At 31.7% G+C, this 14,595-nt stretch overlaps 2 protein-coding genes across 2 annotated transcripts in view; both read right to left on the bottom strand.

Moving 5' to 3' along the window:
• LOC127700498 (uncharacterized) overlaps positions 1 to 14,595 on the bottom strand; it is a 32,214-nt gene that overhangs the window by 7,164 nt on the left and 10,455 nt on the right. Inside the window, exons 7-19 of the mRNA XM_052204034.1 lie at positions 14,279 to 14,402; positions 11,267 to 11,321; positions 10,783 to 10,881; positions 8,488 to 8,644; positions 7,808 to 7,922; positions 7,473 to 7,562; positions 6,790 to 6,912; positions 5,895 to 6,097; positions 4,261 to 4,372; positions 3,521 to 3,681; positions 2,407 to 2,532; positions 1,364 to 1,484; positions 80 to 236 (exon numbers count right to left, since the gene is read on the bottom strand). Of these exons, the coding sequence (XP_052059994.1) occupies positions 80 to 236; positions 1,364 to 1,484; positions 2,407 to 2,532; positions 3,521 to 3,681; positions 4,261 to 4,372; positions 5,895 to 6,097; positions 6,790 to 6,912; positions 7,473 to 7,562; positions 7,808 to 7,922; positions 8,488 to 8,644; positions 10,783 to 10,881; positions 11,267 to 11,321; positions 14,279 to 14,402 (1,643 nt within the window). The remainder of the gene's footprint in view (positions 1 to 79; positions 237 to 1,363; positions 1,485 to 2,406; positions 2,533 to 3,520; positions 3,682 to 4,260; positions 4,373 to 5,894; positions 6,098 to 6,789; positions 6,913 to 7,472; positions 7,563 to 7,807; positions 7,923 to 8,487; positions 8,645 to 10,782; positions 10,882 to 11,266; positions 11,322 to 14,278; positions 14,403 to 14,595) is intronic.
• Positions 11,672 to 14,595, bottom strand: part of LOC127702085 (transmembrane protein 115-like) — a 158,124-nt gene continuing 155,200 nt past the window's right edge. The window contains exon 4 of the transcript XR_007982290.1: positions 11,672 to 12,020. The gene's annotated coding sequence lies outside the window, so the exon portion shown is untranslated. The remainder of the gene's footprint in view (positions 12,021 to 14,595) is intronic.

The following is a 14,595-nucleotide window of genomic DNA, read 5'->3' as shown; positions in this document are numbered from 1 at the left end:
TATGAGCAGTATTATTTCACAACTTTAAAGAGACAGACTAGATTCATTTACATAGTTTAAAATCATTGATGGAACATACCTAATTCAACTAAATCTATGCCTTGATCAAGAGTTAATGATTCTAAGTTAGGTAGTTCTAAGCACAATGCTTGCTCTTTTGGAATTGCCCTAACTTCTAGTTTAGTTAGTGTTGATGAACATGTCTTCAGTATGTCAACTCTGCTTGAGGGAGTAAACTGAAAAGATAATCATTGTGTTAAATTATCAACAGGTTAATCCATAAAAACCATTGCATCCATAAATTATAAAAAATTCTTTCACAAATTTTGTAAGCATTTCTATTATTAATTTAAAGTATTTCTTTGTTTTTTATCAATGTTTATAGAATTTTCTTCACTCATTTTTCGAACTTATTGGTGAATATCTTATAATGTGTACAATATAAAAATAAGAAGATGCGGTACGATTGCCAATGAGACAACTTTCTACCAGAGACCAAATGATTTAGAAGTTAGCAACTAAAGGTCACTATAATGCCTTTAACAATGAACAAAACCCATACCCTATAGTAAGCTATAAAAGGCCCTGAAAAGACAAATGTAAAGCAATTCACACGAGAAAATTAACAGCCTGATTTATGTACAAAACAATAATCAAAAAACAAATATGATATATGTACTGAGGAGAGAATCAGTGTGTAGAGGTTTGTTCATTTTCTGCATGCACTAATGTGTAGTCTTTATTTGGTAAGATATTTCCACATGTTGCTGGGGGAAAACCATCAATTTTAGTGTAGCTGTTATAACAAATGTGACATTTTTGTAATGCCAATGGTGGAACTTAAATTTTGAATAAACATCAATTGAAACAGATATGTGATCAAGGATTTATAGCTGTTCAATTGAAACATATCTAATACCAAGAAAAGAAATTCTTACATTCACATCATTTGGACTCTGGTGGATAGTTGTCTCATTGGTAATCATACCTCATCGCCATTTTTTTTATATTGATTAAAGCAAATCACTTTTTAAAAATCTAATGAAAAATGAACGAAATTTTCTTCAGTTTATACTAAATGTTGTGATAAGCCAAAAACAACCTAAACAATGGTTATCCAACCAATGGCTTGACGTTATTTTCATTTTGAAATTCCAACGATGAAATTACTCATAATCCTTTTATTTCTGAAACGGTGAATTCTATCACTTCCCATTTGTTATCTCTACATCAAGGGATTGTTTGTAACAAGTAGAACAGATACCAAAAAATACTATCTTTCTGTAAACATACAAGCATACCTAAAAACTAAAAATTTGTAGTAAACTGTCAATTACTTTGATCTTAATTTCAGCAAAATTACCTTTATAAGATTATTGAGTTTGAGATGCTGGATTTTGATTGGTTTTTCCATAGTTATTGATTGCAGTCGTTTGAGAGCAGTAATACTGAAAGATGTCAATCCTGATGGCACTGATATACATCTGAATAAAATAATTAGAAAACAAATTTTTGAAACGAAGCAAAGGTAACTTAACCTTTTTACTACGAAATACCTTCTACAGATTATTTTCCCTAATAAATGTCCAATCAACTTAATGACAGATAATGTAAAGACAGGTAGTATTACAATTATCTTCCATACCTACTTAAAAAGACCAAAATATAAACTATAGCGGAAAGATAAAACTTGGACTACCCTTCCTACCCTATAAGATTATACACTGACAATTGGCTGTGTTTGGATATACGCCAGAGGCGGCCTATGGTTATCCATAGGTACCTTTGGTTTGATATTCTATATATCAAAATATCAAACCATGGGTACCCAAAGATACCTATGGGTAACCATAGGCCGCCTCAGGCGTATATCCAAACACAGCCAATGTAAGATAGATAATGTTTGGATTACCTCCCTTACTATAGAGCAGATGCTGACGATGGTAAAGAGATGTAATTTAGATTATCTCCCCTACTTCCCTATAAGATCAGACACTGTCTAATAGGTTATATTAACATTACCTTCCCTACTTAACCTATGCGATCAGACACTGACAATCCCAGAGGTATTTCTTTTTATTATCTCCCCTATCTTACCATGGTAATATTTGGATTATCTCCCCTATGAAATCAGACAATGACCATGTCAGACATGTTATATTTAGATTATCTTCCTTACCTACCTCATGTAATCAGCCACAATGTAAGAGTGGTAATATTTGGAATATATTCACAATCAGAAACAATGTCAGACAGTAGATATTTGGATTATTTCCGCTACCTTTCCTATAAGATCAGATTCTGACAAAGTGAGATAGCTTATTTTTTTCATTATTTCCCCTTATCAACCGTATGCGCTGAAATACAATGTCAGAGAGGTAATATTTGATTATCTCCCCTACTCACCTTATATGATCAGAAACAGACAATGTTAGACAGGTTATATTTGGATTATCTGTAAAAAGACGATGTAATGTCACATCATCAAGTGAATTACACTTATTAATGGCTAGCTCTGTCATCTTCGGACATCTGCAATGTAAAAGACATCTTCAAATTCACTTTGATTGTAATATTATTTGTTTAGTTGTTGTAAAATTAAAAGTATTATACATGAGTAGTTGTGACCTATAGGCCTGTACAGATCACTTCACCTCTACCTTTTGTTTTCAAGCAATTTGTTAACGTGACAAAACTCATTCCATACATTTAAAAGGAACTTATAATAGATAATTGGAATGTGCAATACAGTTGCATTGGAAACGATATATTTCATATGGTGAAGAATATGAGACTCCTCTCCTCAGTTATACTGCAGTGACTTTGAAACTGTTGCATTGTTCAAAATGATGTACATATGTATTTTGAACAGGTGTGATCATAAAGAAGTATTTATAAGCCATTGATAATTGGAATGCTATTGCCTATGCATCTCTGTACTCATGGATGAAAGTACAGAATGAAGGCAACTTAAAATTAAGTTTAGGAATATATAGGGACAAAATATGTTAATATCAGGAAACTTTCATATACATATATATTATATAAATATATATATTGTTTTCTGTTTGGTATTAAATTTATAATTAAGATCCATTGTGTTACATCTGTGACCCGTTTATTTGGCAATCGCCATGGCAGTCAGCAGGGTTTAAGAACATTCGTTGTTCGACCTGCTAGTCAAATGCGTTTTGTTAAAATATACTTTTTCACTTTTTTGGTCTTTTGGAAAATGTTGTTTGTGCTGTATTTAGACCCCTCTACAAAGAAATTTGTTTTGAATGCACACATATAAAAATTGCGTTTTTTATCCAACGCAATCATAGGTTTGAACGTTGTTTTCAATTTAGACTTGTTTATATAAATATATATATATATATGTATGTACAGTTTTAAGCAGAATATAAGGCTTCAGTCCGTCAAATTGCTGGGTCTTTATATTCAAACTATCAATAAAACAATTTGAATTAATTCCATGTCACTTAATGTTTTTCCTTAGTAAATTGTTTTGAAAACTTACTTAAGAGACAAGGTATGAGAAGGTTGGGTACAAACTCCAGACAGACTAAGATCTGACAATGTTGCTGAATATAAGGTAAAGTGAGCAAAGTTACATCCAGTTACATCCAGTTTGAGCAGGTTCACATCCACAACATTGAAGTAATTTATCATACTGCACCACTGAAATTATAAATATCAAATTCTTTTTGAACAAAAAATAGTTTGAATAATCTGTTGATTCATCTCTAGTTGTTATGGTGTAATTTCTAGTTTAATAAATCATACATTTAACAGGTGTGAGATTCAGTCTGTCAAGTACTTGATGATGGCTGAGAGTTCATTGCTATAAAAGGACCACCAATAAAGTCAACTGATGTACAGAAAGAGGTGTTGAATTAAAATAATTATCAGTTAACTAAGAACTATTATTTTTCGTAGCATTCCACCAATATGGATATTAAAATTGTTAGATCACTGCAAAATGACGTTGTGTTAATAAAATATATTAAAATGCAGCAACTGTATTATAAAAAGTCTTACAAGAAAAAATACTGGCAGGTCATGAATGTTTCAGTTGAATTCATAATAAATTTTTATCATAAGAATTTTTGTAAAAAAATCTTAAAGCATGTTTGAATTAAGAGACTATGTATACTTAAATTAAAATGTAGATATCTAAAAAGTTTAAGCTTACATTTTTTAATCTTATAAAAAAACCCATTATTGAACAGAACAGTACAATATAACCATGAATAATACCTTTAAAGTCATAATTTTCAGGTTGCTAACACTGTGGACTTTAACTGTCGACAGATGATTACAACTTTCTATTGTCAAGGTAGATAACTGCTTCAAGTTTCGGAAGTGTAGTCTATAAAAAATATTTAGAACAAATTATATCACTCTACAGACAACTGAAATTTATTTTAAGACTCCAATGGAGAAAATAGCCAACATTGATATTTCATTAGCTGCCCATCAATGGAACCCTAATAAATGGAAATAAAATGCTCCGCTGGGGTGCAGCTTGATACAACTGCAGAGGTCGAAACCTGAACAGTTGGGGCAAGTATGGACACAACATTCAAGCTTGATACAGCACTGAATTTGGATTGTAATTAAATATTTGACACAGCATAGGTTTCTCACACAGAATGGAAGTGGTCTGAGAACTTAAAAATTTTTAATTTACCTATTCAAACCATATCTTTATTATTTGCTTTTATATATAAATCAGAAATAACCAATTTAAAATGGAAAATTTTAAAGAAAAAAAATGAAAAAAAAATCCCCCAACAATTTTTTGAACCCCCTTATGATTCATCACCCCCAAACTCAATCCCACCTTTCCCTTTGTGGTATGGTACCTTGCAGTACAATTTCAGAGAGATCCATACACTTGAACACAAGTTATTGTCTGGAAACTAGAAAAATGCTTGTTTTTTGGCCCCATTTTGGCCCCAAATTCCTAAACTTTTAGGGCAATTATCCCCAAACTCAAACCCAGCTTTCCCTTTGTGATATGGAACCTTGCAGTACAATTTCATAAAGATCCATACAATTACACACAAGTTATTGTCCCGAAACTAGAAAAATGCTTGTTTTTTTGCCCATTTATGGCCCCTAATTACTAAAATTTTGAGGGAATTACCCCCAAAATCAATCCCAGCATTCGCTTTGTGATATGGAACCTTGTGATACAATGTCACAGAGATCCATACACTAACACACAAGTTATTGTCATGAAACTAGAAAAATGCTTGTTTTTTGCCCCTTTTTGGCCCCTAATTCCTAAAATTTGGAGGCAATTACCCCCAAAATCAATCCCAGCATTCCCTTTGTGATATGGAACCTTGTGGTACAATGTCAGAGAGATCCATACACTTACACACAAGTTATGTCTGGAAGTTACAAAAATGCTTATTTTTGGCCCCTTTTTGGCCCCCAATTCCTTAACTGTGGGTACCATAACCCCCAAAATCAATCCCCACCTTCCTTTTGTAGTATTGAACCTTATGGTAAAATTTCATTGAGATCCATTCACTTAAACTAAAGTTAGAGTGCGAAAACTAATGTGTCTTCGGACGACGACGACGACTCCAACGTCATACCAATATACGACCACAAAAATTTTTTTGCGGTCGTATAAAAAGTCAGGGATTAATGAAAACTATACTAACTAGGCACAAAGAAACAATCTAACACCATATACTGATATTCAAAACAAAATAGGTTGTACACAACATCTTTAGTTTGGCAGGAATCATTTCCCTTGTTCATAGTCATATCACTTTGGATGAACAGAAGTATGGAAAAAAACATAACTTTTTACTTTCCTTAAATCAAAATGGAAAGATTTTTCTCACATATTTTTGGCTCATATTTATACTTACTCCTTGAGACAGGCACAATTTTTCAACTGAACATCTGTCAGATTTTTAAAATAAGACAGGGAATCAGACAACAAATGACCTTGAATCCCTGGTACCTGTTGTAGAACTAGCGTCTCTAAACCTGGTACCCCTACTCTTCCTTTAAATGGAGTATAATCACCTATACCTTTTATGAGAGTTTCTAATCCTTCAACTCCATGATTCTGAAAATATTTGAGTAACATTTAATTGTTCTGATTTTAAAGAATATGTAAGGTTTCTGAAAACACAAGAGAGAATAAGACACTAATATATAATATTTTCAATTTGAATATATCATATTGTTCTATACTCTTGTGTACATTTCTATAAACATTAGAATCATCTTTATGACAATGAAATATTCTATATTCTTATGCAATTTGTTTGCAATCAACATTTTTATTGGAAAACATCATATATTTTGAGGAGGTAAAATCAGGTTTACAGGTCTGTAACTTAGTGGACATTATTACTCTGTGATTTCTTTATCAATAAACCAAATAATCACAAGTCTCATGTGAAATCTCCTTTTGTCAAATTCTATTTCATTCTGAAGTGGACATAAAGCCAATGATTCCCTGGTATTTACGTTTGATGCCGCTAGCGTATCTTTGACGTGATACTATTAATGTTTCAAAGATGAGAACGACATTTTATGGAAGTTTTTAATTATGAGGATTCAAACCAAAATAATACTGTCCCAAATATCAATCGCAAGGTAATCTCAATATGTGACAGTAAAACCTATGTTTTACATAGCCAAGTGTTTAATCAGTCCATTTATCACCTAATTGATATGTATTAACTTTTTATGTAATTATATTTATTTGAAAGTAATGCATTGTCTACTGTGAAAAAAATCAACATAAATTACCTTTTTCTCACCAAACAGCAACCCATCCATCAAGTGTTGTTCTGTTAACCCAGAGCACTTGTCACATTTCAATGTCTTTAAGGTAGGAATGTTCAGAGCTAGGCAAGACATGATTTTATTTGTCTAAAATATAATTACAACAAGTTTCAGTTAACATCAATAAGAGATGTAAGGAAATGAAACAAATCTATGCATTTACTATCACAAAATGTCTACTGCAATATGAAAATAAGACTATAACAAATGAAGCCAGAATACAATGAAACAGAAAGCTATTTTCAAAATCATTCATAATTCATTCAATTTTCATACAATAGAATAAAAACACAAATTCTACAGATTTTGTTTGCATCATAAAACTTATGTGCATCCCAGTGATTCTTCTTTGCATCTATTTAATACTTGTCTATATTCTTCAATACACTGGATAATCTGTATATTTTGTCATAAACAATACAAACTTATGTCCTCTATTTGTCTCAGATTGAATTATGTTCATCTTGTCCCCTCGTACATGCAAACACTATACAATTCCATACCTAGGTGACTTTCAATAATGTATGAGAAATGAGTATGAACTCACTTAAATTAACTGTACAAAATTTCTTTTACAAGCATCTTTCTACCAATTAAACAACAAAACTTTAGTATTCCTAAAAAATTGTAACTAAATACTAACAAACCTTAAAACACAATGTTGTTAAATCTACTGAATTTATTTCTGTATTTGTTAAGTGGTCTCCTCCAAACACAAAAGAATTCAGATTTGGAAACTGAAAAAGATGAATTTGTTTACATAAAAGACAAAAATATAAACTAAGTAGCAATGCTTCAGTGTTAAAATTGAAAATCTGTAAGAAAAGATTTTTAAATGTTTTTAAAATAATTAGAATCTGTTTGAGTGACAGATGTAAATTAAAGCTAACTATTAGAATTTTAAAAAACCTCATTGAATATTCAAAATATCACAACAAAACTGACTGATTAAATAATAAATACGTCTGAAAATAAAAATTACCTCCTTTATAATACTATCAATATCTGCCGAATTCATCTTGTTGCATCCACTCATGTTTAAGAAGTCTACACAACTCTTAATATTTACACCAATCAAAAACTGATCAGCAGTCAAACTGCAAATAAAAAACATCACACTTATAAAAATGAATTTAATTTAAATATTTAACTATTTACGCAAAAAAAAATTATTGGCTAAGAAAGAATAAAAACAAAAATATGATAAACTTTAAAAGATCTATAGATAAAACTAGCTGATCTACAGGTGTCTTACTGAACCTGGGGATAGAGGAGGGAGGGGAGGGAAAATAATAAATTTTCAATTTTACTGGTAGCAAGTAACCAGTAAAATTGAAACTCCAAGACCTCATGAGCCACTTAAATTTTGACCATTTTTTTAAAGAAGTTACCTAAAGATTTTTGTTGATATTTATCTGAATTTGAAGCATTTTATCACAAGATTTTAAACATTATTTTTTTTGCATGATTTGCTTAAAGAGTTTGCCATTAAGAGACCTGTTTCCAACTGGCTTCCTGCTTCTAAAAAAATACTGTGAAGTGTATTGTACAGTCTGGTGTATATCATTATATCTACCTTTATTTAAAAGAATGTATACAAAAGAATAGGTGTGAATCATGGTATCAGGGAAGTTAACAGCTATATGATATAAAATGAAATACCTTTTACAATCAGAAATATCTATTGACTTTAGAACAGGGCTGTCAATGCCTATCAAATTGAGATTTTCACAACCAGACAAGTTTATTTCAGTTAACCTGACATCATAGAAATTCACAGACTTTAGATTATCACATTTAGCAATCTGGAAACAATGCACTGCAAAAAAATAATATATTATAAGTTTTCAATCTAACATACAATATTAACAATTCACAATATAGTTTTTATAATTTTATCTATATGGATTTACTGTTACATCTAACTTCTATGATAAATATAAAATTATGCATTCTCTTGTCACATTCCTAATATTGTAATCCCAATTATATGCAATGAAACAATATCATTCCACTGGATGTATTAATATTCATAGCTACCGTACATAAATATTTGATTGAATGACTTTGAACAATATAAACATACTGCCCTTGGATGAAGGTGTTAGGGTAGATTAACACACGAGGGAAAAAATTATCACCCAAGACGAAGTTTTTTTATTATACAAAATGCCTTATGATTCAAGTGTGGACTATATTATTAGAAGGACAATTGTAAAAAAAATAAAGTCATAAATTAAGATAGTTTACTAATAACAACCACAAAATGATGGAAATGATGTAGAAATAAGAATCGGTAAACCTTGGGGGGAGCAGGTGTTATTTGTTCCAGATCGGGAAACTTCGGGCTCAGCGGGTGTTAATTTTAGGCATTAGCACCCGTTGCTATGGGTGGGCAGGGCTGAAGAAAGGTTAGTGAAAATTAACAAATGTCGCGTGTCCAATGAAATGAATGGATAATATAAGAAATTCGTATAAAGTACCGTATAATAAAACATATTATTCCACTTTCTGTTATTATTGAGTGTGAAATCAATATTTGATTGGTTGAGACTATCCCATGTGAAATTGATTGAATGGTTGATTGTTGTTTGCTTAATGTCAATTGGTAAATATTTCAGGCAAGTTGAGGACAAGAACAAAATAACAATAAATAAAATAGGTCCTGCAATTGTAATCGATAGTTGTCATATTGAGAATCATACATGTACCTCATCTCCTCATACATGTTAAACATGTTATATCTATATGCTGGTTCATAAAAAATCTTAAAAGGAAATTATTCAATTGTTATATGTTTGAAAACTCTTTCCTATAATGCAAAAACAATAATTGTTATAACGAAAATAAATGTATTTTATTCCCCTCTGAACATTGTCTCTACCTTGAAGTAATTGTGGTTGATATAATGTTTCAACCCTTTTTACACAGCAATATCATTGACAATATAATGCATATGATTAAAACAGAAAAACATGTCATATAATGATGACGCCCTTGGAAAACTGTTTAACATGAACTTTCTTGGGTCAAAAAATTTTCATATTTCTCTAAGTTTAATGAAATAATTATATAGAGGACAATGTTAGGCAATCACCATATACAGGTTTTTTTTTATGAGCAATGTATTTCTTTATCCCACAGCCTTGAAGGCTATATATAGAGTATTACATGGCTTTTTCAATATCACATCCATATCAACCCAAGACACCAATATAATCCCAAGAGCTATCATATACACTTTATTATATATCTCAAGTAGATTTTTATCATGTGACGTGACGTCATACAGATTAGGTAAGGGGTTTGATAAAGCCTTTGCAACGGTGACTGATGTCGATGATGTGACATCATACAGATTAAGGGTGTGATAAAGCCTTTGCAACCGTGCTGATATCAATATCATCATGGATGGCTGATACAGCACGATTGCCATTGATCGTATTACACATACAATTTACATGTATTTACTACTAAGTATATATATGTAATAAAATGCAATATCGTATTCTTCTAAGCAACTCTTCATGTAATCAACATCATCATATTGATTTACTATATCTTTGAATTTCAATGTGACCAATGAAATAGCAGGTTTTTTTTCAGTGGAGTGATAATTCTTTTTATACTTCTTAAATGTAATGACAAGTAGACTTGGTATGATTGTCCTAATCCATGACAGAACAATGCTAAGGATGTAATCAAGTAAAGGTCACTGAACCACATTTAGTGATGAGCAAAACACATCCATATAATGGATTCTATAAAAGGTCTCTGAATAGCAAAAATTGAAAAAATCAAAAGGAATAGCTAAAGGCTAACCTTAGTAAATGTCTCTTCATGAAAACAATTATGTCCCATTCAAACAAATACAATTTTAAAAAAATGACAAAGATTTACATTTTGAAAGCTATCAGTGGATAAAATGTTCCACTCAATATTATAACTGAAACTTACATTTCGGGGCCCACATATTTACATGAAGTAACTGTGGACAATCTTTTACTCTCAAACTCTCTAACTGGTCCATCTTTTCAAAATTAACTTCTCGCATATCTGAAAGAAAAAAAACACAAACGAATCAAATTTCATACATAGTTTATTCAGCTGACCTTAAATATAAGTAATCTAATTTTCTTTCTGTTGAATTCTTTCAAAACCTGTCGAGACTCAAAGGAATAAGAACATGACATATGGATATTTGTTTTATAACGAAAATTTTTTTTTTTTCTGACATGGAAATGTGTTGTTAAATTGAAGTAGCCCACATCTCTTTTTTTATTCATTATTTAAAAACTTAATTTAACTTTTGCTCTCTTTTTATTTCTAAGTGTTTTGTTTGTTTGTTTGAATGGGGAATGGGGGTTAATATTATGTTGAAAGTTAGTACATACAAATTACAAAGTTAAGTTGTGTATATATTGATACACACATAACATACCTGGCTGAGAATATAATTTCAATGTTTTTAAAGTATTCATTCCACTTTTTTCTGTCTGAAATATAATAATAAACTGTTAACACAGAGATATGTCTCGCCTATTTCTTATTTTGATAATGCAAATGTTGAAATTAAAATAGCAATTCTTTAATATGTAAGTTATGCAAATATTCAAAGTCAATGAACCATGACTGAAGGTACATGACTTAACAATCTCCATGGAAATGAGAAGTGCCAATGCTAATACAATTGCATACCAAATACCACTGAAATCTCATAAGTCTCAAAAGTTTCAAAGTCAATGAACCATAATGAAGGTGTGGGGTTATATAATCTCCATGGAAATGAAACTTGCAATGCCAATACATTTGCATACCAAATATCATTGACTTAACATTAGTGGTTCCCCATAAACTGACCTAATCACAAACTAATACATGTAAACTAAGCAAAAGTTTCAAAGTCAATAGACAATGACTGAGGGGGCGGGGCCAAATAATCTCCATGGAAATGAGATATGCCAATGCTTATACAACTGCATACCAAATATCATTGACCTACCACTAGTGGTTCCCCATAAACTGACCTAATCACAAACCAATACATGTAAACTAAGCAAAAGTTTCAAAGTCAATAGACCATGACTGAGGGGGCGGGGCCAAATAATCTCCATGGTAATGAGATGTGCCAATGCTAATACAACTGCATACCCAATATCATTGACCTACCACTAGTGGTTCACCATAAACATGACCTAACCACAAACTAATACATTGTTGACGCCGCCACTGTCGCCGGAAACAGCATACCTATGTCTCGCTTTTTGACTCTGTCAAGGCGAGACAAAAATATATGTCAGTAACTACATTTCTTTGCATCATTTTTAAATATAGTGTCAAAGTAGTTATAAGTTTTAAATCTAATAGCTATTCTCATTACTTTGAATTAGTAGACACATATTTTTTCTATCTGTAAATAACTAAGCAAATGTGCATAAGTTTGGAAAGAAGGATTTTTTTCAAACCTGAGACTTCTGCACACAGATTTTGACATATTAAGTGGTTATCATTCCAGGAAGATCAAAACCATGTACTGTTAACCTGTTGGAAGTTAATATTAAAATGAAACCTAAGTGGAAAACTTGTTTTTTGCATTCAAATTTCCATATATTTTACCATAGCTTTTCATCTGACATATCAATGCACAACATCTGATGTACAGAAATCTTAAAATCTTTGCAATATAAAAATTTTGGTGTTGATGGCAGATCTTTAGTAGTCTCTGGTAAATGTATTCAAAACTTGTCTCAACTCCAGGACATTTAGAGCTTGACATTTGGTAGAGACACTTGGATATTATTGACCAAATCTATATTGACCACTTTATGGCTTTTTGTGGTTCTTGATGCTTTGTTTCATTGATTTTATATGAAGACATTTTGTTCAGTAATTTCTGAGAAAAGTATGATGAAAATATTTGTTGGATGAACAGATGGACTTTCAGATCAGGTGATTGCAATATAGCCCCTTAATATTGGACAAACTTACATTTGGTATAAGCCCCCTAATATTGGACAAACTTACATTAGGTATAAGCCCCCCTAATATTGGACAAACTTACATTAGGTATAAGCCCCCTAATATTGGACAAACTTACATTAGGTATAAGCCCCCCTAATATAGGACAAACTTACATTTGGTATAAGTCCCCCTTATATTGGGAAAACTTACATTAGGTCTAAGCCCCCCTAATATTGGACAAACTTACATTTGGTATAAGCCCCCCTAATATTGGACAAACTTACATTAGGTATAAGCCCCCCTAATGTTGGACAAACTTACATTAGATATAAGCCCCCTAATATTGGACAAACTTACATTTGGTATAAGCTCCCTTAATATTGGACAAACTTACATAAGGTATAAGCCCCCACTAATATTAGACAAACTTACATTAGGTATAAGCCCCCCCCTAATATTGGACAAACTTACATTAGGTATAAGCCCCCCTAATATTGGACAAACTTACATTTGGTATAAGTCCCCCTAATATTGGACAAACTTAAATTAGGTATAAGCCCCCCTAATGTTGGACAAACTTACATTTGGTATAAGCCCCCCCCCCCCCCTAATATTGGACAAACTTACATTAGGTATAAGTCCCCCTAATATTGGACAAACTTACATTAGGTATAAGTCCCCCTAATATTGGGAAAACTTACATTAGGTCTAAGCCCCCCTAATATTGGACAAACTTACATTTGGTATAAGCCCCCCTAATATTGGACAAACTTACATTAGGTATAAGCCCCCCTAATGTTGGACAAACTGACATTAGGTATAAGCCCCCTAATATTGGACAAACTTACATTTGGTATAAGCTCCCTTAATATTGGACAAACTTACATTTGGTATGAGCCCCCCTAATATTGGACAAACTTACATTTGGTATAAGCCCCCTTAATATTGGACAAACTTACATTTGGGATAAGTCCCCTTAATATAGGACAAACTTACATTTGGTATAAGCCCCCCCCCCCTAATATTGGACAAACTTACATTAGGTATAAGCCCCCCTAATATTGGACAAACTTACATTAGGTATAAGCCCCCTAATATTGGACAAACTTACATTTGGTATAAGCCCCCCTAATATTAGACAAACTTACATTTGGTATAAGCCCCCTTAATATTGGACAAACTTACATTTGGTATAAGCCCCCCTAATATTGGACAAACTTACATTAGGTATAAGCCCCCACTAATATTAGACAAACTTACATTAGGTATAAGCCCCCCCTAATATTGGACAAACTTACATTAGGTATAAGCACCCCTAATATTGGACAAACTTACATTAGGTATAAGCCCCCCTAATATTGGACAAACTTAAATTAGGTATAAGCCCCCTAATATTGGACAAACTTACATTAGGTATAAGGCTTCTATAAGCCCCCCTAATATTGGACAAACTTACATTAGGTATAAGCCCCCTAATATTGGAAAAACTTACATTAGGTATATTGCTAGGGAATCCTTGTAGAACTACATTATCAATCAAACATAGATGTTCTAACTGTACACAACTTTTTAACAATGTGGATACATTCGCTTTAAATAACTCACAGGACTCTATTCTGAAATTTAACAAACATTCTGTTTATCCTGCAAGCAATACAATTCATGGGTTCTAATTCTGTAAAAATAGGCAAAATAAACTATGAGTTCAACTTCTCTATAAATAAATAATCAAATCCATGAGTTGTCATTCTGTAAAAATAGGTAATACAACCTATGAGTTCCATTTCTCTTAAAAGTAATCAATAAAAT

Source organism: Mytilus californianus, unplaced genomic scaffold (genome assembly GCF_021869535.1).
Source record: "Mytilus californianus isolate M0D057914Y unplaced genomic scaffold, xbMytCali1.0.p SCAF_1, whole genome shotgun sequence".
Lineage (NCBI taxonomy): Eukaryota > Metazoa > Mollusca > Bivalvia > Mytilida > Mytilidae > Mytilus > Mytilus californianus.
The sequence above is the reverse complement of the archived record's forward strand: the minus strand, read 5'-3'. Positions and strand labels throughout refer to the sequence as shown.